At 45.6% G+C, this 26,814-nt stretch overlaps 1 protein-coding gene across 2 annotated transcripts in view; it reads right to left on the reverse strand.

The window, feature by feature from the left end:
- The window catches only part of LOC139383038 (calsyntenin-2-like), a 480,760-nt gene that overhangs the window by 38,146 nt on the left and 415,800 nt on the right, over nt 1–26,814 (reverse strand). For both annotated transcript variants that reach the window (XM_071127332.1, XM_071127334.1), the window contains 2 exons: nt 7,167–7,329; nt 3,313–3,479 (listed from right to left, as the gene is read on the reverse strand). In XM_071127332.1, the coding sequence (XP_070983433.1) occupies nt 3,313–3,479; nt 7,167–7,329 (330 nt within the window). The remainder of the gene's footprint in view (nt 1–3,312; nt 3,480–7,166; nt 7,330–26,814) is intronic.

A 26,814-nucleotide genomic window follows, 5' to 3' on the forward strand; every position in this document is an offset into this window, starting at 1 on the left:
AGGAGGAAAGAGAGGGAAGGTGGATATAAAGGGGGTAGAGGAGGAAAGAGGGGGAAGGGAGATATAAAGGGGGTAGAGGAGGAAAGAGAGGGAAGGGGGATATAAAGGGGATAGAGGAGGAAAGAGAGGGAAGGGGGATATAAAGGGGGTAGAGGAGGAAAGAGAGGGAAGGGGGATATAAAGGGGGTAGAGGAGGAAAGAGAGGGAAGGGGGATATAAAGGGGGTAGAGGAGGAACGAGAGGGAAGGGGGATATAAAGGGGGTAGAGGAGGAACAAGATGGAAGGGGGATATAAAGGGGGTAGAGGAGGAAAGAGATGGAAGGGGGATATAAAGGGGGTAGAGGAGGAAAGAGAGGGAAGGGGGATATAAAGGGGGTAGAGGAGGAAAGAGAGGGAAGGGGGATATAAAGGGGGTAGAGGAGGAAAGAGAGGGAAGGGGGATATAAAGGGGGTAGAGGAGGAACGAGAGGGAAGGGGGATATAAAGGGGGTAGACGAGGAACGAGATGGAAGGGGGATATAAAGGGGGTAGACGAGGAAAGAGAGGGAAGGGGGATATAAAGGGGGTAGAGGAGGAAAGAGAGGGAAGGGAGAGGAAACTAAGTGTTTTAACATTTGTTTGAATCTATACTGAACAAAAATGTAAAGTGTTGGTTCCATAATTCATGAGCTGAAATAAAAGATCCCAGAAATGTTCCACAACAACAAAAGCTTATTTCTCTCAAATGATCACACATTTGTTTACATCCCTTTGCCAAGAAAATCCATCCAAATGTGCAGTTTTGTCACACAACACAATGCCACAGATGTCTCAAGTTTTGAGGGAGTGTACAATGGGCATGCTGACTGCAGGAATGTCCACCAGAGCTGTTGACAGAAACGTTAAGTTAATTACTCTACCATTAGCTGCCTCCAACGTCGTTTTAGAGAATTTGGCAGTACGTATTACACGATCAACTGATTAATCGTGTAACTGTAATTAACTAGGAAGTCAGGGCACCAAGGAAAAATATTCAGATTACAAAGTTATAATTTCCTAAAATAACGTTTCAGATATTTTATCTGATCAATTAGTCTTCGAATTAATGAATTATTTACTTTACCTCACGTTAGTCTCATTCCAAACGTCGTAAATTGTTGGTTATCTGCACGAACCCAGTCTTCACTATGAGTCATCCATACATCAATTGTCTTAAATCATTTATTTATTACTAACTAAGTAATTCACAGAAATGCATAAACAAACAAACAAGGTAAATGTGGTTACATGAAATGAGAATGTGCCCTAGTGGGCTAAACCGGCATGGCGGATTGTTAGACAAAAGGGGTCGACTAAGAAGTCACTACAGAGTGATAATTATAACAATTGAAATACTAATCCTTTGCACATGAACGCTTACTCATTCGGGAACAATTGCAATCAATATATATTTTACGCTCAGTGTGTCGTCTTGATCGCTGGTGAAAAGTTTGTTTCTTTTGTAGAATTGTCCGTCTCTCTCCCTCTCTCTCTCTCTCTCTCTGTCATGGTTAGAGGGGATAGTTCAGAGTGACATTCGTTATAGGATGGATGTTTCGGCGGTCGTCGTTCTTCGCGTTCAATGATACCGAATTCCTAGCTGCAGACTAGTAATTAATATCAAAGACTTGTTCTTATTCTGTCGGTATCGATAGTCTAAGAGTTTAACCACGTAGTATGGTTAAAATATTCAGCAATGGTCTACAACCTTTGTCTTCTCCCAATGGAGAAAAACATGGTCTGGTGATAATTTCTCAAAGTTGGGTTTTATTCAGAATTGCAGGAAAGGGGCTGTCCCAGGAGGTCTGACCCTAACTGGGCTCAGGGGCGGTCCTCTGATTTAGTTCAAATCAAAAGGGAATTGTATTTTCCTTCATTAAACAATCCAAAATCATATTACACAATTTTACAAACAGTATCATACTCACTCACTCATTCATCTTATACAACAATTAGATGTAAACCTCATATCTGAGGCTATTATATAAACAGCGTTATGGTAATGTGGCCACACCATCTCCCATGAGCTTCACCAAGTTGTAATAAATGGACCAGTTCGTAGCTGGATTCTTCACCGATCTGCTAAACGTTCTCCAGAACATGACATTTGTTCGGACCTCGAGTTCTGTGAGGTGGGAGAAATTCCTTTGTTCTCTATGAAAATGTACTCTCTCTATACTGTGTCCATGAAGAGATCCTCAGGAATTTACGACGTCTCTCTGACCATAGCAGCCTAGTTGAAGGAGGAAAGGGGGAGGCAGGGAGAGGGGGATGGGCTTTCTGTACCCAAAGAGGGCAACGCCATGACAGTATATACAGTGCATTCGGAAAGAATTCAGACCCCATCCCTTTTTCCTGGGTCGGCAGACACAGCCACATTCTAAAATGGATGAAATACTTTTCCCCCCTTATACATCTACACACAATACACCATAATTACAAAGCGAAAACAGGTTTTTAGAAATGTTTGCAAATTTATAAAAACAAATAAATAAATGAAATACCTTATCTACTAAGTATTCAGACCCTTTGCTATGAGACTCAAAATTGAGCTCAAGTGCATCGTGTTTCCATTGATCATACTTGAGATGTTTCTACAACTTGATTGGAGTCCACCTGTGGTACATTCAATTGATAGAACATGATTTTGAAAGGCTGTCTAGACCTGTCTATATAAGGTACCACAGTTGACAGTGCATGTCAGAGAAAATACCAAGCTATGAGGTCGAAAGAATTCTCCATAGAGCTCCAAGACAGGATTGTGTCGAGGCACAGATCTGGGGAAGGGTACCAACAATGTTCTCCAGCATTGAAGGTCCCCAAGAACACAGTGGCCGCCATCATTCTTAAATGGAAGAAGTTTGGAACCACCAAGACTCTTCCTAGAGCTGGCTGCCCGGCCAAACTGAGCAATCAGGGGAGAAGGGCCTTGGTCAGGGAGTGGACCAAGAACCCGATGGTCACTCTGACAGAGCTCCAGAGTTTATCTTTGTTAATGGGAGAACCTTCGAGAAAATGTGATATTTCAGTTTTTTATTTGTAATAAATGTGCAAACAAATTCTAAAAACCTTTTTTGGATCTTTCTTTATAGGGAATTATGTGTAAATTGATGAGAGAAAAAAAAACAATTCAATTAATTTCCTAACAAGAATGTAAGGTAACAAAATGTGGAAAGAATCAAGGGGTCTGAATACTTTCTGAATGCACTGTATCAGCATTTGAATGTGTTTGTGTGTCTCTCTCTGTGTGTGTGTGTCTGTGTGTATATGTGTGTGTGTTTCTGTTGCCTTACCTTGATGCCCTTGCCCAGGCTCTCCAGTGAGTTGATGTCCAGTCCTTCCTTACAGGCCTGTAGACAGGAGATTACTTTCTGGCTCTCTATCTTCCCTGGCCTGATGGTCAGCCCTGACAGACTGCCCCGGAAGTACTGTGTGAACCGCGACTTCGTAACCTCACCACCTACACACAGAGGTGACAGTTCAAGAATAATAACTAAATACAGTTACACTATTATTATGTAGAACGAAAGGAAATCCTTTCAGAACCCTCAATAGCCAATGACTAAAAAGTCAGTAATGAGTGACAGTAGCACACAGCAATCCCACTGTTAACGGCCTTCGTATGCTTCAGGTCTCCCAGCATGTATTTCAACCAGACAGGTCCTGAGTCCTCCCCTCTCTCTCTACTAATGTTACTGTACTGTCTGTGACATTACTAGTCATATGGTCTGGAGACAGGCCACTGATTCCAGGTCATTTCTCACTGTGAGCCTGTTGGCAGCACCACACCACATACAATTCTAATTGCCTTCAGGAGATCATTAGGAGAGAGAGAGAGAGAGAGAGAGAGAGAGAGAGAGAGAGAGAGAGAGATAGAGAGAGAGAGAGAGGGGGGGGGGGATTTAAACTGCAGCCTGGCCTCTGCCTGGCCCCTGCCTGGCCTCACATGCTCTGGGTAGGCAGGCCATTCCCTTCAGCATGCACTGCATGGTCTGCGTGATAAACACACACAGAGTGCACACTCTCAATCCGCTGGCATGAAGAATAGTCCATTGACTGTATTGACACATTCTGAACTTTTCCATGAAACTTCTTTCTATTTTCCTTCCCTTATTACTTGTTAATTTCTTTCCCTCTAAAATGCCAATTCCATCACACAGTTTCACATCCTCATTCTTGCAATCCTGTCACCGCTAGCTCAGAGAAGCTATGCATTATGCTATTGAGCACTTATAAAACGATAATGTAAAACAAACAAATCAAGTCGCAAATTCCTTCACAGCCAGGGAGAATAATCATTCTTCAGCTGTGATTACCCCAGAAAGCAGCCAGACTCCTCTTGAAGTTTGAATCAACTTTCACTAGAGCTTGTCAGTGGCACATTGAGCTCGTCAATAAGGCGGTCGCTCGCAGCTAAAGTCTTTGAAAAGGCAATCGTCAGAGCTAATAGCACTGTGTAAAGATAACAGGGTGGTTACTGAGGGCTTAGTTCCCTTCAGAGAGGCCTAATGGTCGCTGACCTCCTCCTCTATTCAAGGTCTTCTAATCCCTTCTTCAGGGCTACACAACTCCATCAGCCATTCAACTCTATCTGCCATTCAACTCCATCAGCCATTCAACTCCATCAGCCATTCAACTCTATCTGCCATTCAACTCCATCATCTATTCAACTCTATCTGCCATTCAACTCCATCAGCCATTCAACCCCATCTGCCAAAAAATGACCCGCCCGTTGTCTCTCCTCTCCTCTCCTCTCCTCTCCTCTCCTCTCCTCTCCTCTCCTCTCCTCTCCTCTCCTCTCCTCTCCTCTCCTCCTGTCATTCCACCCTGTTGAAAATGGCCTGATCTATCTCTGCACATAATTTAGGGCTACGCATCATTAGACACATTCATACAGTCATTTAGCTAATAGTAGGCTGTAGAGTAGGAGAAGTGAACTTTTAACTGGGCATCAGGCGTTGTAGGAGACAGCTTGATTGTATCTCCACTTTTCATCTTCATTGTGCATCGAATATGGATTAAATCTTCTGGCAGTTAGGTTCATTCATGGTCAAAAATACACATTATGCACACAGCACTTCGAAGACAGCCATTGTTATCTTTGGTCTGGAGAGAGAAAATCTGACACTACTTGTGCAGTCGGCCTAATTGATCAACTGTCATGACAGATCCCCAAAACATTTTCTCACATAGAACCAGTCAATAGTGGCACATAACAGGGGCAAGACATTGGTTGCGGATCGTCATCATTTTTATTATCGTCATCATTTTCCAGCCAGGTCACCCATGATACAAGTCAGTATTCGATCCGTCCATCCATGTCTGAGGACATTGGGAGATGTGGAAACCGGCCACTGGGGGCAACAGTGAGCGTTGTTACCTTCAAGTAGGTTTCAGTTTTCCAAGGTGCTGTGGATGGGCATGGCAGACGGACGTAAGCATCTGGCTCCAGTCAAAGGTTTGGACACACCTTCTCATTCAAGAGTTTTTCTTTATTTGTACTATTTTCTACATTGTAGAATAATATTGAAGACATCAAAACTATGTAATAACACATATGGAATCATGTAGTAAAAAAAAATAGGTTAAACAAATCGAAATATATTTTATATTTGAGATTCTTCAAAGTTGCCACCCTTTGCTTGATGACAGCTTTGCACCCTCTTGGCATTCTCTCAACCGGCTTCATGGGGTAGTCAACTGGAATTAACATGTGTGCCTTGGTTTCAATTAACATGTGTGCCTTGGTAAAAGTTAATTTGTGGAATTGATTTCCTTCTTAATGCATTTGAGCCAATCAGTTGTGTTGTGACAAGGTAAGGGTTGTATATAGAAGATAGCCCTATTAGGTAAAAGACCAAGTCCATATTATGGCAAGAACAGCTCAAATAAGCAAAGAGAAACGACAGTCCATCATTACTTTAAGACGGAACGTTTCAAGAACTTTGAAAGTTTCTTCAAGTGCAGTCACAAAAACTATCAAGCGCGATGATGAAACTAGCTCTGATGAGGACCGCCACAGGAAAGGAAGACTCAGAGTTACTTCTGCTGCAGAGGACAAGTTCAGTAGAGTTAACTGCCCTCAGAGTGCAGCCCAAATAAATGCTTCAAAGTTCAAGTAACAGACACATCTCAACATCAACTGTTCAGAGGAGACTGCGTGAATCAGGCCTTCATGGTCAAATTGCTGCTAAGAAACCACTACTAAAGGACACCAATAAGAAGACGATACTTACTTGGGCAAAGAAACATGAGAAATGGACAATAGACCGGTGGTACTCTGTCCTTTGGTCTGATGAGTCCAAATTTGAGATTTTTGGTTCCAACGGGTTTGTCTTTGTGAGACGCAGAGAAGGTGAACGGATGATCTCTGCATGTGTGGTTCCCACCGTGAAGCATGGAGGAGGAAGTCTGATGGTGTGGGGGTGCTTTGCTGGTGAAACTGTCTGTAATTTATTTAAAATTCAAGCACATTTGACCAGCATGGCTACCAGAGTACTCTGCAGCGATGCGCCATCCCATCTGGTTTGCGCTTAGTGAGACTATCATTGGTTTTTCCACAGAACGCCCCAACACACCTACAGGTCATGTAAGGTCTACTGACCTTACGTGACCCGCTTAACTTAACCCGGAAGCCAGCCTCACCAACGTGTCGAAGGAAACTGTTCAACTGACGATCGAAGTCAGCCTGCAGCCGCCCAGCCCACCACAAGGAGCCGCTAGAGCGCGATGAGCCAAGTAAAGTTCCCCCAGCCAAACCCTCCCCTAACACGGACGACACTGGGACAATTATGCACTGCCCTATGGGACTCTCGTTTACGGCCGGTTGTGACACAACCTGGGATCAAACACTGCGATGTAGTGCCTTAGACCGCTGCGCCACTCGGGAGGCTGAGATTTTTGTTTTAAGCCTTTCCCAAACCTTAACCCTTACCTTAACCATTCGGAGTTAATGCCTAACCTTAAAATTAAATAAAACAATTCTGAGTTAATACCTAAACTTAACATTAAACACTTTGAAATTTGACTTTGAGAAACATCTAATTCTGACTTAAGACAGAGCTAGTTGCATTTTCATCATAATCGTTTTCATTTTCATTATCATTGTCATTGTCATTGTAATTGTCATCATCACCATCATCATCACCTTGCCAGCAGGCGCCCACAGTGAGCTGTACGTCAATTTGAGAGGGGTGGATCGGCCAATCGTCTGTCACCAGGTAAGGGTCGTAGGTCACTCCATCCACGTAGAGTGTCACCACAGGAAACTCCACGTTAATGACGTAATAGTGCCACTCCTTATCACAAATCTGCATTGGAAAGAGAGAGAGGGAGAGAAAGAGAGAGAGAGAGAGAGAGAGAGAGAGAGAGAGAGGTGAAATACCACAGTGTGCCACCACAGCAGCAATATTTTTGACCTGTTGCCATAAGAAAAGGGCAACCAGTGAAGAACAAACACCTTTGTAAATATAGTGTGAGCTATGCATATATATATATATGACATTTGAAATGTCTTTATTATTTTGGAACTTCTGTGAATGTAATGTTTAGTGTTAATTTTTACTGCATTTTCACATTTGTATATTATCTACCTCACTTGCTTTGGCAATGTTAACATATGTTTCCCATGCCAATAAAGCCCCTTAAATTGAATTGAGTTGAATTGAATTTAATTGAGAGAGAGAGAGAGAGAGAGAGAGAGAGAGAGAGAGAGAGAGAGAGATTAGAGAGAGAGAGAGAGAGAGAGAGAGAGAGAGGAAGAGAGGGCTATTGAAATAGAAGCAGAGAGGGAGATTGAAATAGAAGCAGAGAGGGAGATTGAAATAGAAGCAGAGCGGGAGATTGAAATAGAAGCAGAGAGAGAGTGAGAGAAAGTGAGAGAGAGAGGGTGAGAAGAAGAGTGAAAGAGAGAAATAGTCAATGAAAGAAAGAAAGAGAGAAATAGTGAATGAAAGAAAGAAAGAGAGAGAGGGAGAGAAAGATAGGGAGATAAAGAGAGAGAGAGAGAGAGAGAGAGAGAGAGAGAGAGAGAGAGAGAGAGAGAGAGAGAGGGAGAAAAAGATAGGGAGATAAAGAGAGAGAGAGGGAGAAACTGAGCTGCACTTCCTAACCACCTGCCAAATGTATGACCATATTAGAGACACATATTTCCCTTAGATTACACAGACCCACAAAGAATTTGAAAACAAATCCGATTTTGATACACTTCCATATCTATTGGGTGAAATACCACAGTGTGCCATCACAGCAGCACGATTTGTGACCTGTTGCCAAAAGAAAAGGGAAACCAGTGAAGAACAAACACCTTTGTAATTACAACCCATATTTATGTTGTATTTACAATGGTGTTTGTTCTTTATTGGTTGCTCGATTTGCACATCGTTACAACACTGTTTACAGACAAAATATGCCATTTCTATTGTCTCTATTCCTTTGGAACTTATGTGAGTGTAATGTTTACTGTTCATTTTATATTGTTAATTTCACATTTTTTTATTTTCTATTTCACTTGCTTTCCCATGCCAATAAAGCCCTTTGAATTGAATTGATAGGGACAGAGAGAGGGAGGGAGAGAGAGAAAAGGGGAGATATAAGAAGGGGTTGTTAGATAAACATAAGTACAAGACGCTCCATCAGCTCTTTCTTTATAAGGAGAACATACTTCCTGTTGTGAGGCAGTTACAGTATAAAGGCTTCTGCTGGGTCTGTCCATTGGTTGAGGTTTTGGAAAAGCTGATGGAGGTTTAATAGCCCCCTTGCAGAGTGTCTGTCTGACGGGGGCTGAGCGTACTTCTAATGGTGCTCCTGCTAGGACAGCAGATGGGTGAGCCGTCACCTCAGTTAGGACATGATGAGCACTGCACCAAATCTCACACATTCAGTGGCTGGCAAGCAGAGGTCAACACACACATGCCAACATGCAAACAGCCACATAGTAGAGATGACAAGTAGAAAATATACTTTAGCCCCAATGTCTAGGGGGTAGCTCTGCCACTCTCTAGGGGGTAGTACTGCCACTCTCTAGGAGGTAGTCCTGCCACTCTCTAGGGGGTAGCTCTGCCACTGTCTAGGGGGTAGTCCTGCCACTCTCTAGGGGGTAGTCCTGCCACTGTCTAGGGGGTAGCTCTGCCACTCTCTAGGGGGTAGTCCTGCCACTCTCTAGGGGGTAGCTCTGCCACTCTCTAGGGGGTAGTCCTGCCACTCTCTAGGGGGTAGTCCTGCCACTCTCTAGGGGATAGCTCTGCCACTCTCTAGGGGGTAGTCCTGCCACTCTCTAGGAGGTAGTCCTGCCACTCTCTAGGAGGTAGTCCTGCCACTCTCTAGGGGGTAGCTCTGCCACTCTCTAGGAGGAAGTCCTGCCACTCTCTAGGGGGTAGTCCTGCCACTCTCTAGGGGGTAGCTCTGCCACTCTCTAGGGGGTAGCTCTGCCACTCTCTAGGGGTTAGTCCTGCCACTCTCTAGGGGGTGGTCCTGCCACTCTCTAGGGGGTAGCTCTACCACTCTCTAGGGGGTAGTCCTGCCACTCTCTAGGGGGTAGTCCTGCCACTCTCTAGGGGGTAGTCCTGCCACTCTCTAGGGGGTAGTCCTGCCACTCTCTAGGGGGTAGCTCTGCCACTCTCTAGGGGGTAGTCCTGCCACTCTCTAGGGGGTAGTCCTGCCACTCTCTAGGGGGTAGTCCTGCCACTCTCTAGGGGATAGCTCTGCCACTCTCTAGGGGATAGCTCTGCCACTCTCTAGAGGGTAGCTCTGCCACTCTCTAGGGGGTAGTCCCTCCACTCTCTAGGAGGTAGTCCCGCCACTCTCTAGGGGGTAGTCCCGCCACTCTCTAGGGGGTAGTCCTGCCACTCTCTATGGGGTAGTCCTGCCACTCTCTAGGGGGTAGCTCTACCACTCTCTAGGGGGTAGTCCTGCCACTCTCTAAGGGGTAGTCCTGCCACTCTCTAGGGGGTAGTCCTGCTACTCTCTAGGGGGTAGCTCTACCACACTCTAGGGGGTAGTCCTGCCACTCTCTAAGGGGTAGTCCTGCCACTCTCTAGGGGGTAGTCCTGCCACTCTCTAGGGGGTAGTCCTCCACTCTCTAGGAGGTAGTCCTGCCACTCTCTAAGGGGTAGTCCTGCCACTCTCTAGGGGGTAGTCCTGCCACTCTCTATGGAGGTAGTCCTGCCACTCTCTAGGGGGTAGTCCTGCCACTCTCTAGGGGGTAGTCCTGCCACTCTCTAGGGGGTAGTCCTGCCACTCTCTATGAGGTAGTCCTGACACTCTCTAGGGGGTAGTCCTGACACTCTCTAGGGGGTAGTCCTGCCACTCTCTAGGAGGTAGTCATGCCACTCTCTAGGAGGTAGTCCTGCCACTCTCTAGGGGGTAGTCCTGCCACTCTCTAGGAGGTAGTCCTGCCACTCTCTAGGGGGTAGTCCTGCCACTCTCTAGGGGGTAGTCCTGCCACTCTCTAGGGGGTGGTCCTGCCACTCTCTAGGGGGTAGTCCTGCCACTCTCTAAGGGGTAGTCCTGCCACTCTCTAGGGGGAAACCCTGCCACTCTCTAGGGGGTAGTCCTGCCACTCTCTAGGGGGTAGTCCTGCCACTCTCTAGGGGGTAGTCCTGTCACTCTCTAGGGGGTAGTCCTGTCACTCTCTAGGGGGTAGCCCTGTCACTCTCTAGGGGTAGCTCTGCCACTTTGTGGGATATCACTGCTCTCCAGACAGTTGTTGGAGGCCTTGGAGACTTAAACCTGTCTGTCTCTGGCTGGTAGGGTAAAGGAGGGTGAGGACCCTGCAGCTCCATACAGTATACTATGGGACTGAGTGGCAAGCCACGCTTTCACTCCAAAGTACCCAGGCCTACAGGCCAACAGTCTACAGTCAGCCTTCTCCAGCAGCACCTCCATTCACACTTCTCAGGTGTCCTCTCCTGCCCACCTCTCTCTCTTCCCTCCCTTTCTCTCTCTTCCTATCCCTGCATCATCTCTCTCTCTCTCTTGCTTTCTCCTCCCTCTCTCACCATGCATGTTTCTTTTAACTCTCCTCTCTTGCTCTCTCTCTTTTCCTCTCCCTCTCCTTGGGGCTACTCGTTGCCCTGGTTGTAATTCAGTGTAATTGCTCTCTGGCAGACAGACACGGCCCTGCTCTACTGCTCTTTGATCTGCTGTCAGGCTTATCCTGCGATAACCTATAGCATTAGCCTGGATGAGTTAGCATAGGATATACCCCTACTGTCTACTGCATACTGTCTGGACATGCAGCATCCAGTGTAAACTGCCCACATTGGGCCAATTTTACTCTCTTATAAAGATTTCAGTAATCTACATGACGTCCCACTGATGTCTACGGTGAGACATCATCATTGTGCTTCTGTCACATTCTGACCCTAGTTCTTGTGTTATTTCTTTGTTTTAGTTGGTCAGGACGTGAGTTGGGTGGGTATTTTATGTTTTTGTGTTTCTAGGTTCGGTTTCTTGTTTGGCCTGATATGGTTCTCAATCAGAGGCAGGTGTTAATCATTGTCTCTGATTGGGAACCATATTTAGGTAGCCTGTTTTCTGTTGGGGTTTGTGGGTGGTTATTTTCAGTCTTTGTGTGTCTGCACCAGATAGAACTGTTTCGGTTGTCACTATGTTGTTTTGTGTTTTTGAAGTGTTCAGTTTCCCATTAAAATTATGAATACTAACCACGCTGCGCTTTGGTCCTCTCTATCTCCAGACGACAACCGTGACAGAACCACCCACCACAACAGGACCAAGCAGCATGGTAACAGGCAGCGGCAGCAGGAGCAGCGCAAGAAGGAGGAATGGACATGGCAGGACGAGTTGGACGGCAAAGGACCCTGGGCAGAGCCAAGGGAATATCGCCGCCCCAAAGCAGAGCTGGAGGCATCAAAAACAGAGAGGCGGCATTATGAGGAGCTAGCATGGCAGAGCGGCTGGAAGCCCGAGAGACAGCCCCAAAAATGTATTGGGGGAGGCACACGGGGTGTGTGGCGAGGCCAGGTAGGAGACCTGTGCCAACTTCCCGTGCTTACCGGAGAGAGAGAGGGACCGGGCAGGCACCATGTTATGCGGTGGAGCACACGGTGTCCCCCGTGCGTGTGCTTTGCCCGGTGCGGTACATTCCAGCTCATCGTATCGGCCGTGCTAGAGTGGGCATCGAGCCAGGTGCCGTGAAGCCGTTTCTACGCATCTGGTCTCCAGTGCGTCTCCTCGGGCCGGCGTACATGGCACCAGCCTTACGCATGGTGTCCCCGGTTCGCCTGCACAACCAAGTGCGGCCTAGTTCCACCTCGCCGCACTGGCCGGGCTACGGGGAGCATTCAACCAGGTAAGGTTGGGCAGACTCGGTGCTCAAGAGCTCCAGTACGCCTGCACGGTCCAGTCTATCTGGTGCCATCTCCACGCACCAGCCCTCCGGTGGCAGCCCCCCGCACCAGGCTTCCTGTGCGTCTCCAGAGCCCAGAACTACCTGTTCCTGCTCCTCGCACTCGCCCTGAGGTGCGTGTCCCCAGCCCGGTACCACCAGTGCCGGCACCACGCACCAGGCCTACAGTGCGCCTCGTCTGTCCTGAGCCGCCAGTCTCCCGTCTGTCCTGAGCCGCCAGAGTCTCCCGTCTGTCCTGAGCCGCCAGTCTGTCCTGAGCCGCCAGAGCCGCCAGTCTGTCCTGAGCCGCCAGAGCCGCCAGTCAGCCAGGAGCCGCCAGAGCCGCCAGTCAGCCAGGAGCCGCCAGATCCGCCAGCCAGCCAGGAGCCGCCAGAGCCGCCAGCCAGCCAGGAGCCGCCAGCCAGAAGTCGCCAGAGCCGCCAGCCAGCCAGGAGCCTCCAGCAGAGCTGCCCTTCAGTCCGGAGCTGCCATTCAGTCCGGAGCTGCCCCTCAGTCCTGAGCTACCCTTCAGTCCTGAGCTACCCTTCAGTCCTGAGCTACCCTTCAGTCTTGAGCTATCCTTCAGTCCCGAGCTGCCCCTCAGTCCGGAGCTGCCCCTCAGTCCAGTGGGGCCCTTTAGTAGTGTTGCCAGCCCTAGGTTGGCGGCGAGGGTCGCCGTTCCTAGGAGGCCACAGAAGCGGACTAAGACTATGGTGGAGTGGGGTCCACGTCCAGCGCCAGAGCCGCCACCGCGGACAGATGCCCACCCAGACCCTCCCCTAAAGGTTCTGGTTTTGCGGCCGGAGTCCGCACCTTGGGGGGAAGGGGGGGGGGGGGGGGGGGGGGGTACTGTCACGTTCTGACCCTAGTTCATGTGTTATTTCTTTGTTTTAGTTGGTCAGGACGTGAGTTGGGTGGGTATTCTATGTTTTTGTGTTTCTAGGTTGGGTTTCTTGTTTGGCCTGATATGGTTCTCAATCAGAGGCAGGTGTTAGTCATTGTCTCTGATTGGGAACCATATTTAGGTAGCCTGTTTTCTGTTGGGGTTTGTGGATGGTTATTTTCAGACTTTGTGTGTCTGCACCAGATAGAACTGTTTCGGTTGTCACTATGTTGTTTTGTTTTTTTGAAGTGTTCAGTTTTCCATTAAAATGATGAACACTAACCACGCTGCGCTTTGGTCCTCTCTATCTCCAGACGACAACCGTTACAGCTTCTGTGATATAAAACACCACCTTATTGTGGCTATCCAGAGCACAACTTTTCATGACATAGCTATAGTATAAAGCAAGTCAAGATTTGGCCCAAATTGTACTAATTGGAAGATTCCACAGCTGCTGGCCATGTTGTAGCCAACCAGTGTATTCAGAGATACTGCGATGGTAGTCAAGCCTTAGATGAACAAGTCTGTGTGAAATATCCATTGGTGCTGGGACTGGTGGTGGTAACATGCAGCAAAGGATAAGATAGTGTCTGGAATTTAGACAAGAAACTTTCATAAGAACATACACATAGTTTGAAGGCACCCCTATTGTTGGGCGCTTCCCACAGTTTAATATTTCAAAGCATGGGGCTCATGGGAGAGTGGTGTGACTGGTAGATGACTTCCTCCAGGCTTCAATGGAATGTGGCGGTGCCCAGCGGACCCTGACTCTGCTGGGGGTGGGAAGGCTGCCTGCTGTTGGACAGACCTCCAGAGGGTAACAAGGAATAAACCAGGTTTAAGCCACTCTGTTTTCCCATAGGGTACAAGAATCATACAGCAGCTAGCTGATGCAATAGTACAACAAGGAGGACCAGACTATCTCTGTCAGTGTTGGTATCTCTCTCAGTGTTGGCATGTCTGTCAGTGTTGGTATCTCTCTCAGTGTTGGCATCTCTCTCAGTGTTGGTATGTCTGTCAGTGTTGCTATGTCTCTCAGTGTTGCTATGTCTCTCAGTGTTGGTATCTATCTGTGTTGGCATGTCTCTCAGTGTTGGCATCTCTTTCAGTGTTGGCATCTCTCAGTGTTGGTATGTTTCTCTATGTTGGTATCTCTCTCAGTGTTGGCATCTCTCTCAGTGTTCGTATCTCTCTCAGTGTTCGTATGTTTCTCTGTGTTGGTATGTTTCTCAGTGTTGGTACCTCTCTCAGTGTTGGTATCTCTCTCAGTGTTGGTATCTCTCTCAGTGTTGGTATCTCTCTCAGTGTTGGCATCTCTCTCAGTGTTGGCATCTCTCTCAGTGTTGGTATGTCTCAGTGTTGGCATCTCTCTCAGTGTCGGCATCTCTCTCAGTGTCGGCATCTCTCTCAGTGTTGGCATCTCTCTCAGTGTTGGCATGTCTCTCTGTGTTGGTATCTCTCTCAGTGTTGGCATGTCTCTCAGTGCTGGTATCTCTCTCAGTGTTGGCATCTCTCAGTGTTGGTATGTTTCTCTGTGTTGGTATCTCTCTCTCAGTGTTGGTATCTCTCTCAATGTTGGTATCTCTCCCAATGTTGGTATGATCCTCTGTGTTGGTATCTCTCTCAGTGTTGGTATGTCTCAGTGTTGTATGTCTCTCAGTGTTGGTATCTCTCTCAGTGTTGGCATCTCTCTCAGTGTTGGTATGTCTCTCAGTGTTGGTATCTCTCTGTGTTGGCATATCTCTCAGTGTTGGTATCTCTCTCAGTGTTGGCATCTTTCTCAGTGTTGGCATCTCTCTCAGTGTTGGCATCTCTCTCAGTGTTGGCATCTCTCTCAGTGTTGGTATCTCTCTCTGTGTTGGTATCTCTCTCAGTGTTGGTATCTCTCTGAGTGTTGGTATGTTTTTCTGTGTTGGTATCTCCCTCAGTGTTGGTATCTCTATCAATGTTGGTATCTCTCCCAATGCTGGTATGATCCTCTGTGTTGGTATCTCACTCAGTGTTGGTATGTCTCAGTGTTGGTATCTCTCTCAGTGTTGGTATCTCTCTCAGTGTTGGTATCTCTCTCAGTGTTGGCATCTCTCTCAGTGTTGGTATGTCTCTCAGTGTTGGTATCTCTCTGTGTTGGCATGTCTCTCAGTGTTGGTGCATCTCTCAGTGTTGGCATCTCTCAGTGTTGGCATCTCTCTCAGTGTTGGCATCTCTCTCTGTGTCGGTATGTTTCTCTGTGTTGGTATCTCTCTCAGTGATGGCATGTCTCTCAGTGTTGGTATCTCTCTCTGTGTTGGTATCTCTCTCAGTGTTGGTATCTCTCTGAGTGTTGGTATGTTTTTCTGTGTTGGTATCTCTCTCAGTGTTGGTATCTCTCCCAATGTTGGCATGATCCTCTGTGTTGGTATCTCACTCAGTGTTGGTATGTCTCAGTGTTGGTATCTCTCTCAGTGTTGGTATCTCTCTCAGTGTTGGTATGTTTTTCTATGTTGGTATCTCTCTCAGTGTTGGTATCTCTCAATGTTGGTATCTCTCTCAGTGTTGGTATCTCTCTCAGTGTTGGTATGTTTGTCTGTGTTGGTATCTCTCTTAGTGTTGGTATGATCCTCTGTGTTGGTATCTCTCTCAGTGTTGGTATCTTTCTCAGTGTTGGTATCTCTCTCAGTGTTGGTATGATCCTCTGTGTTGGTATCTCTCTCAGTGTTGGTATGTTTGTCTGTGTTGGTATCTCTTTTAGTGTTGGTATGATCCTCTGTGTTGGTATCTCTGTCAGTGTTGGTATCTCTCAGTGTTGGTATGTTTGTCTGTGTTGGCATCTCTCTCAGTGTTGGTATGTCTCTCAGTGTTGGTATGTCTCTCAGTGTTGGTATGTCTCTCGGTGTTGTATGTCTCTGAGTGTTGGTATTTCTCTCAGTGTTGTATGTCTCTCTCTCAGTGTTGGTATCTCTCTCAGCGTTGGTATGTCTCTCAGCGTTGGTATCTCTCTCAGTGTTGGTATCTCTCTCAGTGTTGTATGTCTCTCTCTCAGTGTTGGTATGTCTCTCTTTCAGTGTTGGTATGTCTCTCTCTCAGTGTTGTATGTCTCTCTCTCAGTGTTTTATGTCTCTCTCTCAGTGTTGGTATGTCTCTCAGTGTTGTTATCTCTCTCAGTGTTGTATGTCTCTCTCAGTGTTGTATGTCTCTCTCTCAGTGTTGTATGTCTCTCTCTCAGTGTTGTATGTCTCTCTCTGAGTTTTGATATCTCTCTCAGTGTTGGTATGTCTCTCAGTGTTGGTATGTCTCTCAGTGTTGGTATGTTTTAAGCCTGTCAGACTTTATCTCTCTCTCTCTTTCACTCTCTCTGTCTTTGTCTTCTTTTTCACTCAGTTTCTGATATAGAGAGTGGGGAGAGGGAGATATAGGGAGTGGGGAGAGGGAGATATAGGGAGTGGTGAGAGGGAGGAAGAGAGAGGGAGATATAGGGAGTGGGGAGAGGGAGGAAGAGAAAGGGAGATATAGGGAGTGGGGAGAGGGAGGAAGAGAGAGGGAGTGGAGAGTGGGTAACAACTAACCAGACTGCAAAGAGAGGAGAGAGTGTGATGCATATTCGACCCTGGTAGAGTGAACTATGGCAAAAATGGAATAGAGTAACCATGAAGTCATCTTTATAGTTGACTGATGTGTTTATCGTTCTACTCGGTATGCAAAAACATCCAACACCCCACGCATGCACCATCACACCCAAAACGGATAAAATAACTACTGCTATAGTAGAGAAATAAATATAGCAAGCTGTCTGAGTTGTTAAAGCAGGTAATGAATTGAGTTGTCAGCACCAAAGATAATATCCCTCCTGAAAACAGTGAAGTTGAGGAGAACAGCTGCGGTGCTCTGTTTGGTGAGCAGCCAGCTGGAGAGAGATAGAGCACGAGCTGTTATGGCAGGAAGAGACCATCAGAGTGATGGAATGCACTAGCCAGGGAGGGACAGGAGAAACTCTAGCTCAGGGAACAGCTATCAAGCACGGCACTGGTTCACAGCTACAGTCTATACAGGAGTTATGCCACATGGAAAAATGTGAGTGTCTGTGTGATTGTATGTGTGTGATTGTGTGTTTGTGTGATTGTGTGTGTGTGATTGTGTCTGTGTGATTTTATGTGTGATTGTGTGTGTGTGATAGTGTGTGTGATTGTATGTGTGTGATTGTGTGTGTGTGATTGTGTGTGTCTATGTTTGAGTGCCTGTGTGTGTGTCTGAGTGTCTGTGTGTGTGTCTGAGTGTCTGTGTGTGTGTCTGAGTGTCTGTGCGTTATTTAATCATGTGTGTGTGTGGTTGAGAGAGAGAGAGAGAGAGAGAGAGAGAGAGAGAGAGAGAGGGGGGGCAAGAGAATGGAGCAGGTGTGTGGATGCAACAGCACACCAACTGGTTGAATCAACGTTGTTCCCACGTCATTTCAACAACATAATTCAATGTGATGACGTTGAATCAATGTGGAAAACTGATTGGATTTGCAAAAAGACATCAACATATGGGAATGTCATTTTTTTCAATGAATTGTCACAATTGTCAAGAAGTGTAACTTCAAAATTCTCAAATCCTGTCATGTCTCTCCTGTCATGCAAAATGATAGACAGAAGAAATGAAACAAGTCAATAGAAATGAAAGGGCGGGGTAGACAGATAGAGATGGAGAGAAGAGAGAAAACAACAACATTGGGCCTACTCAATTGGACAGTGTGGCAGAGAAAAAGAAAAAAGGCAGAGAGAAGGAGATAGAGGGAGGAAGAAAGGGAGAGAAGGAGGGAGGGAAGCAGAGAGAGAGGGGCTGAAACCATGCACATCAAAGACCCCTCATCATCTCATGGGCCCACCATGGTATGGAGAAAACAAAAGCACTCTCCTCTCCTCTCCTCTCCTCTCCTCTCCTCTCCTCTCCTCTCCTCTCCTCTCCTCTCCTCTCTGTGCTGTCTTCTCTCACTCCCTCTCTCTTTCTTCCTCTTCTCTGTTACTGTCTGACTCCAGGAGCGCTGCTACAGTCCTTAAAGGGACATGCCTCCACACCTGTCCCCTTCTCACTTCAAAGACCAGATAGAGAGAGAGGGGGAGAGAGCAGGAAAATGAAGTGATGAAGAGGCAGTGGGATGAAAAGTCATAACAAATGATAGTTGGAGGGCACTGGCAGACTAAGAAAACAACTGCTAAAAGGCCTGAGAGAGACAGAAACTGGCAAGCTAGTAGGAGAGAGTCACAAAAGGGGGACAGGGATTGGAAATAAGATGCAATAATAGAGACAAAGGAGAAAGACAGAACCAAACACAAGGCTATTAACTGGAGAGGAGACAGTGAGGAAAGGACTGGAGGGAAGACTGGAGGGAAGAACAGAGTAGAGGAGAGGAGATGAAGAGGAAGGACAGAGGGGGCAAGGAGACGAGGAAGGATGGAGGGCAAGGGAGCCATGTTTGTGAAGGGATCCACACAGAGATTGATGAGCCCTGAGAACAAGGTGACTTCAAGGAGGAGTTGAGACACAAGAGGAGAGAATGAGAGTGAGAGGTAGTGTTTGAGTCAGGGACGAGATGAAACCAAACCCATCTCTCCGCCCAGTGTGGGATTGAATCGCTTGCAGGAGGAGAACAAAGCAAATGAAAAAGAAAACTAATCCATTCAGAAGAAGAAGGAGGAAAGGAAAGGAGAGAGCGGTCACCTTGTGAATAGCAACTATAGCTCTTTCTATGTTAGTTCTCCTTCTCTACTTCTCTTTCAACATTTTATATTTTTATTTAACCTTTATTTAAACATTGAGAGTCAAAATCTTTTTTACAAGAGAGCCCTGTAAACACTAGTATAAAAACAGAATAATAAAACAACATACACACATATTTGTAAAAAACAATATATTTCAGCACACAATAACAAAATAAACATATTTAATCAAATCAATCACATTCAACTTCATTGAGGTCCTCAATGATAATGTAAGCTGCCTGAGTTGCACTAGCACATCTAACTGCAGTGATCTCTGCAGATTGTTCCACAAATTAGGGGCAAAAAAAACTAAACGCAGAGTTTCCCAAAACTGTGGAGACTGAAGGGATCTCTAGTGTTATCCATTCCTGAGGGTTTGGTAACTTATGATTCTTACCTTAATTAATGAAGTTACATATTGTAATGAAACAGGCGGGGAACAGGCCTCCAACCCTCAGCCTTCCCAGGGTCCTTACAATATGGAGGCAGTTTCTGTAAGATTGCTTCTCAAATGTCCCCTGTGATAAAATGTAATGCGTAATGGTAGGCTGTGCCCAAGCGTTTCAAAACAGAGGTTGTTGCATGTAAACAACATCACTAAAATCCAATACAGGGAGAAGTTTTTTTTTCAATACTGAGGCATGCTTTATTTCAATGTACATTTTTAAAATCTTAGATCTGAGTTTCTTAGTCAGATTCTATATTTGCGTTTCGAAGGAGAACTTGTCATCAATCCAGGCACCCAGGTACTTATATTGAGAAACAAGCTCAATTTGGGCTCCATTTGTAGCGCAAATACACAGGTCTTCAGGGTCAACATTTAGTGACCTAGAGAACAGCATGAGCTTGGTTTTACTTGTATTTATGTAATATTCATAACACTGTTCCACCTCGGTGCAGCAGGCCATTTGTGAACTTAAGCATGACTTTGATTCAATTCAAAAATCCCTTACACATCTTAAATGAGTGTTAAATACAAGTAAAACCAAGCTTGTTCTGTTCTCTAGGTCACTAAATGTTGACCCTGCATATTTGCTCTACAAATGGAGCCCAAACTGAGCTTGTCAGACTCGTGGGTGCTAAGGTACCCATGACAGGCATATCCATTGTCACCTAGTAGGTGGCCTTCATATGCCCCTTTTTCCAGCATTGTACACAGCCGACTATTGTCAAAGATTCTGCTGTCATGGGTGGATCCAGGCCATCTAGCTGCGATGTTGGTGAGCTGACCTTTGTCATCACAGACAGCCTGCACCTTGAGCAGTAACCTTTTAGATTATGGAATAGTTCTCCATTCTCACTACCAGGTCTGGGAATAGGAATGTGTGTACAGTATATTGCCCTTAGACTGGAATGTAGCTCTCCTGTAAAATCCAGCTGCCGTTTCCTCTGTAGGACTGGAATCTAGCTCTCCTGTAAAATCCAGCTGCTGTTTCCTCTGTAGGACTGGAATGTAGCTCTCCTGTAAAATCCAGCAGCTGTTTCCTCTGTAGGACTGGAATGTAGCTCTCCTGTAAAATCCAGCTGCTGCTTCCTCTGTAGGACTGGAATCTAGCTCTCCTGTAAAATCCAGCTGCTGTTTCCTCTGTAGGACTGGAATGTAGCTCTCCTGTAAAATCCAGCTGCTGCTTCCTCTGTAGGACTGGAATCTAGCTCTCCTGTAAAATCCAGCTGCTATTTCCTCTGTAGGACTGGAATCTAGCTCTCCTGTAAAATCCAGCTGCTGCTTCCTCTGTAGGACTGGAATCTAGCTCTCCTGTTGTCATGATGTTGGCCTGAGGGGGGAGGTTTATGACCCCCATAAATACCTTTCCCCTTTTTCCTCTCTCTACTCTACCAATGTGACTATTGAAAATCCCTTTGTTAACATAGAGAGTCTGGGAACATCAAAAGATGGGAAACGGAACCATATTTCGGTAATCCAACCAGTTGAAAATATGCTTTGGTACTTGATGAATATGATGTCAGTTTAGTTGGCGTCGGAGACATGATTACTGATGATAGGACGACATAAACTGTATCTTAGAAAATCTACACATTCTAGTTATCAGATTCACATGGAATTGTTGTGCAATTTAATGTTTAAATATGAATTTATTTGTGAAAAGATAAAATGTAATTTTTAGCTCCTAAATGAGAGAATTGGTTTCCATGAGTGAAGTATGCTCAACTCAGTGGCCCCGCCCATGTGAACAGACACTGGTTGTAAACTATGAAACATGGCCCTCTCTCCCAATCCTATATAAGCCCCTTGACAAAAATGTAACTCTCTGTTCCGAGGACGTTAGGATGACGGTCCTATGTTGAAAGGGCTCAGATAATAACCTAATGAAATCAGCATTGAATTTCAACGTGAAGATGACGGTCAACATGCCGAAAGGATGAATTTCGACTATACCAGCCAGAACATAGCATGAGCTTAAAGTATCGCAACTTGGTATGAACTTTAAACTCTTATTCACTAAAGAAGTGATACCTCCTAGCCGTTGTGTTAGCACAGCAACTGTAGACGTGGGCTAGGAGAGGACGGACAGAATATCTCTTCTACCACACGACGACGGTACTACCAAGTATCCATTCTACCACCATACTTTCTTCAGAGGACAACCCGGCCTCCCATCATCGACCAAACGATCGAAGCGCAGCTCAGAGTAAATATTTATTGCATTTTCCTTTTCCAAATGGGCGGTTATTTAGAATGCATAAGATTCTGTATTTACGATAGAGTCCTACGGCCAGATAGAGCCATAGCTTCTCCCTTTGTTCCTCAGTTTTCCCACTCTTTCATTCAAAACCCAACCCCCCTTTCTTTGTGTAACCAGCTGTCATATCAGTTAAGTCCGCTATGGACGTTTTCCTTTATGACATAATTTGTAATCAATGTATGATACATTCTGTGTGATTATTTAGGTATTTAGTAAATAAATAATTTAACCAAATTTGGTATTGCTGATTCAACTTTTTAGCCAGGGTTCGTGAAGATTTACAACTTTCAGATGAGAAAGTTGACGAAAGTTGACGATTAAATATTGACTGCTATTGATGTAAAATATTACCAGGTCTTTAAGAGTTTATTCGGTAGATAACAGCTCTATAAACATTATTTTGTGGTGCCCCGACTTTCTAGTTAACTATTTACATGATTAGCTCAATCAGGTAATATTAATTACAGAGAAATGATTTGATAGAATAGCACGTCATATCACTCAATCCGGCATAGCCACAGACACGACACTGTAAAATCCAGCTGCTGTTTTCTCTGTAGCACTGGAATCTAGCTATCCTGTAAAATCCAGCTGCTATTTCCTCTGTAGGACTGGAATCTAGCTATCCTGTAAAATCCAGCTGCTATTTCCTCTGTATGACTGGAATCTAGCTATCCTGTAAAATCCAGCTGCTATTTCCTCTGTAGCACTGGAATCTAGCTCTCCTGTAAAATCCAGCTGCTGCTTCCTCTGTAGGACTTGAATCTAGCTCTCCTGTAAAATCTAGCTGCTGTTTCCTCTGTAGCACTGGCATCTAGCTATTCTTTCAAATCCAGCAGCTGGTTCTTCAGACTAGCAATAGCACTGGAAACTCTGACTACAATCCTGCAGACAGTTGACTTGTGGAGTCCAGAAAGGTCCCTATCCACCATGGGTTTGCTCAAATGTTTATTGAGCAACAGGCTTAAAATTAATCTAGGTATAAAGTGGACATTTAATTTAGATTAGAGGATTAACTAGGATTAATTTAAAACTAGGTTTAAAATGTGGTGCACAAGATGAATAGATAAACCATTATTTAACCCAGTTTAAGAGTTCATCCATGTTGGTGCATCCCACCCTTATTATTGGTTATCTTCAGTGGAGCTATGATTGGAGCAAGACACAAAACAGAATTGTGAGTGAGTGTTAATAAAAATGAGAATGCAAATTGTGATACAGTGTATGAGTGTTTGGGAATACATGTTTATGAGAGAGAAAGAGCACAGAAGAGAGACAGAGAGAGAAAACGAACGAGAGAGGGCGAGCGAGTAAGTCAGTGAGAGAGGGAAACTATGTTCCTGATCGACAGTAAAGAGACAGCAAAGCGATGGCTGTGACTGTGACTATATGGACGGACAGACAGTGTGCTTCCTGCCTGCCTTCCTGTCAGCTTGCCTCCCTGTCTGCCTCCCTGTCAGCCTGCCTCCCTGCCTGCCTGCCTGGCTGTCAGCCTGTCTCCCTGCCTGCCTGCCTTCCTGGTTGTCAGCCTGCCTCCCTGCCTGCCTGCCTGCCTGGCTGTCAGCCTGCCTCCCTGGCTGTCTCCCTGTCTCCCTGCCTGCCTGGCTGCCTGTCTCTCTCCCTGCCTGCCTGTCTGTCTCCCTGCCTCCCTGCCTACCTGGCTGTCTCCCTGTCAGCCTGTCTCCCTCCCTCCCTGCTGCCTGGCTGTATCCCTGCCTGCCTGGCTGTCAGCCTGTCTCCCTCCCTCCCTGCCTCCCTCCCTCCCTCCCTGCCTGCCTCCCTGCCTCCCTGTCTCCCTGTCTGTCTACCTGCCTGCCTGGCTGAATTTGCTTGAAGGTGACTATGAATTACTGGCTGCATGGCAGAAAAATACTAATTAGAGTAGCAATTACAGTGTGCTCCCACAGGGGACAGAAAGTCAACAGCACAATGAACTCTCCAGCGCCTGCTAATTCAGTTGTGCTGTTAGAGTGGCCCGATGGCTCTCTGGGAATACTAACCACCACACCAGCAGAGTAGGAGGCAACAGAATCTCTCCCAGCCTCCCTGACTCCCTCTCCAGTGATCACACTGGTCTGGAACACACTCAGAGAGACATACAGGGAGAGAGAGACATGGGCGTTTAGAACTTGAATGGAAGGTGATAGGGTGCAAGGGAAATGACAAAGCCATCTAGGAAATACGGTATATGAAGGAGAGGGTAAGTAATAAAAGGGTATGAATGTGCTAAACGTCCCACCTACAAACCGATTGGAATAGTGAATTAGCTGCCTTTGATAAGAGAAAACCTCTGCTGCTCTAAACCCAACAGTCTGGTCTTGGTCTCTACTATGAGACACCACAGTCTGGTCTTGGTCTCTACGATGAGACACCACATGCTGGTCTTGGTCTCTACTATGAGACACCACAGTCTGGTCTTGGTCTCTACTATGATGAACCACAGTCTGGTCTTGGTCTCTACGATTAGACACCACAGTCTGGTCTTGGTCTCTACTATGAGACACCACAGTCTGGTCTTGGTCTCTACTATGATGAACCACAGTCTGGTCTTGGTCTCTACTATGATGGACCACAGTCTGGTCTTGGTCTAAACTATGATGAACCACAGTCTGGTCTTGGTCTCTACTAAGATGAACCACAGTCTGGTCTTGGTCTCTACTATGATGGACCACAGTCTGGTCTTGGTCTCTACTATGAGACAACAGTCTGGTCTTGGTCTCTACTATGAGACACAACAGTCTGGTCTTGGTCTCTACTATGAGACACAACAGTGGTCTTGGTCTCTACTATGAGACACCACAGTCTGGTCTTGGTCTCCACTATGAGACACCACAGTCTGGTCTTGGTCTCTACTGTGAGACACCACAGTCTGGTCTTGGTCTCTACTATGATGAACCACAGTCTGGTCTTGGTCTCTACTAAGATGAACCACAGTCTGGTCTTGGTCTCTACAATGATGAACCACAGTCTGCTCTTTTAATTTTTTTAATTTATTTTAATTTCACCTTTATTTAACCAGGTAGGGAAGTTGAGAACAAGTTCTCATTTACAATTGCGACCTGGCCAAGATAAAGCAAAGCAGTTTGACACATACAACGACACAGAGTTACACATGGAGCAAAACAAACATACAGTCAATAATACAGTAGAAACAAGTTTATATATGATGTGATCAAACGAGGTGAGACAAGGGAGGTAAAGGCAAAAAAAGGCCATGACGGCAAAGTAAATACAATATAGCAAGTAAAACACTGGAATGGTAGATTTGTAGTGGAAGAATGTGCAATGTATAAATAAAAATAATGGGGTGCAAAGGAGCAAAATAAATAAATAAATAAAATAAAATAAATACAGTAGGGAAAGAGGTAGTTGTTTGGGCTAAATTATAGATGGGCTATGTACAGGTGCAGTAATGTGTGAGCTGCTCTGACAGTTGGTGCTTAAAGCTAGTGAGGGAGATAAGTGTTTCCAGTTTCAGAGATTTTTGTAGTTTGTTCCAGTCATTGGCAGCAGAGAACTGGAAGGAGAGGCGGCCAAAGAAAGAATTCGTCTTGGTCTCTACTATGATGAACCACAGTCTGGTCTTGGTCTCTGCTATGAGACCCAACAGGCTGGTCTTGGTCTCTACTATGATGAACCACAGTCTGGTCTTGGTCTCTACTATGATGAACCACAGTCTGGTCTTGGTCTCTACTATGAGACACCACATGCTGGTCTTGGTCTCTACTATGAGTCCCAACAGACCAGGGCACACTCCCAAGACTAAGACATAATTTACAAACAAAACATTTGTTTAGTGAGTCCGCCATATCTTGCGCAGTAGTGATGACCAGGGATGTTCTCGTGATAAACGTGTGAATTAGAAAATGTACCTGAATTGCAAAGTATTCAAAATGTAATGAGCACTTATGGATCTAGTGAAATCAAATTTAAATGAACAGTAAAGTACAGTTACCGCCCAAAAATGACTTAATTAGTACTTTCAAGTATTTTTACTCAAGTACTTCACACCACTGTTTCTCAGTAAAATATATTTTGAGTGCATTGTGTGGTCTCGTTACAAGTCCAATGAAAATAATTATTTTAGAAACTGAGAGCATGCAGAGAGAGATATGAAGAAAAAATGAGAAAAAAGAGAAATACAATTAGCCAAAATAAGAAAAGAGGGTAAAACAGAAATTAAAAGAATAGTTTCACCTGCTCTTGGGAACTTTGCCTTTATGTTCCTTCATATATTTTGTTATTCTGATGGATGAACCCATGCAAACAAATCACAATCAGGCTGCCTTCCTCTCCTCTCTTTGTCACTCATCTCCTCTCCATGACCACTGACATGTGAAAGGATCATATGGTGTTCCACCTCAATACTTTGACCCAGCACTACTTTCCAGATCAGCGAGCATGAAGGAAAGGACACAAAAAATGATTTTTTTTTCATAGTCTACTGGGACACAGCCCTTGACTAGTAGATGAGTGTGGAGGCGATTGGTTTGGAACCAGGCCAGGCAGGCCTAAAGCTTGGTGCTGCTATTAAGTGGGGCACTCCTGGTTTGGCGGAGGGAATGTGTTCTTTTCGCTCTGTCAGTCCAGTGGTTCTGGCACTAGATAGCAGACGGTCCAGGTCACTGTGTGTCTGCTGGAACAGATTGGTTTGTTTATACCCTCCTGTGCTCAACAAAGTACAGAGTGAAGGGAGAGAGAGAGAGAAAGAGAGAGAGAGAGAGAGAGAGAGAGAGAGAGAGAGAGAGGATGCAGACCTGCACTACTACTCCAGATAGGGGAGTGGTAGACAAACAAATCGCAGACATGAAAAAAACAGAAAAACAAATTGCAGACATGCTACATCTGTCAAACACCCCCACCCTCAAACCCCAATCCCTTACGTTCATTACCTCAACCTTGAGTATCTCTCTCAGCCCCCATGCCAAATTCACCACACCACCGCAAAGCTAGATTAACACCTCCATCCCTTCTCTCTATCCCCTCTTTCCCTTCCGCTATGCAGTCAGGTTATTCCCATAGATCTATATTCCAGACTCTGAAGCCCATTCTGAAATAACTGACTGTCTCAGTCTGTACATCCCAGACATCATAGATCCACAGTAACCACGAAGAACACATCTAACCCAGACAACATAGATCCACAC

This window comes from Oncorhynchus clarkii, chromosome 24, assembly GCF_045791955.1.
Source record: "Oncorhynchus clarkii lewisi isolate Uvic-CL-2024 chromosome 24, UVic_Ocla_1.0, whole genome shotgun sequence".
Classification (NCBI taxonomy): Eukaryota; Metazoa; Chordata; class Actinopteri; order Salmoniformes; family Salmonidae; genus Oncorhynchus; species Oncorhynchus clarkii.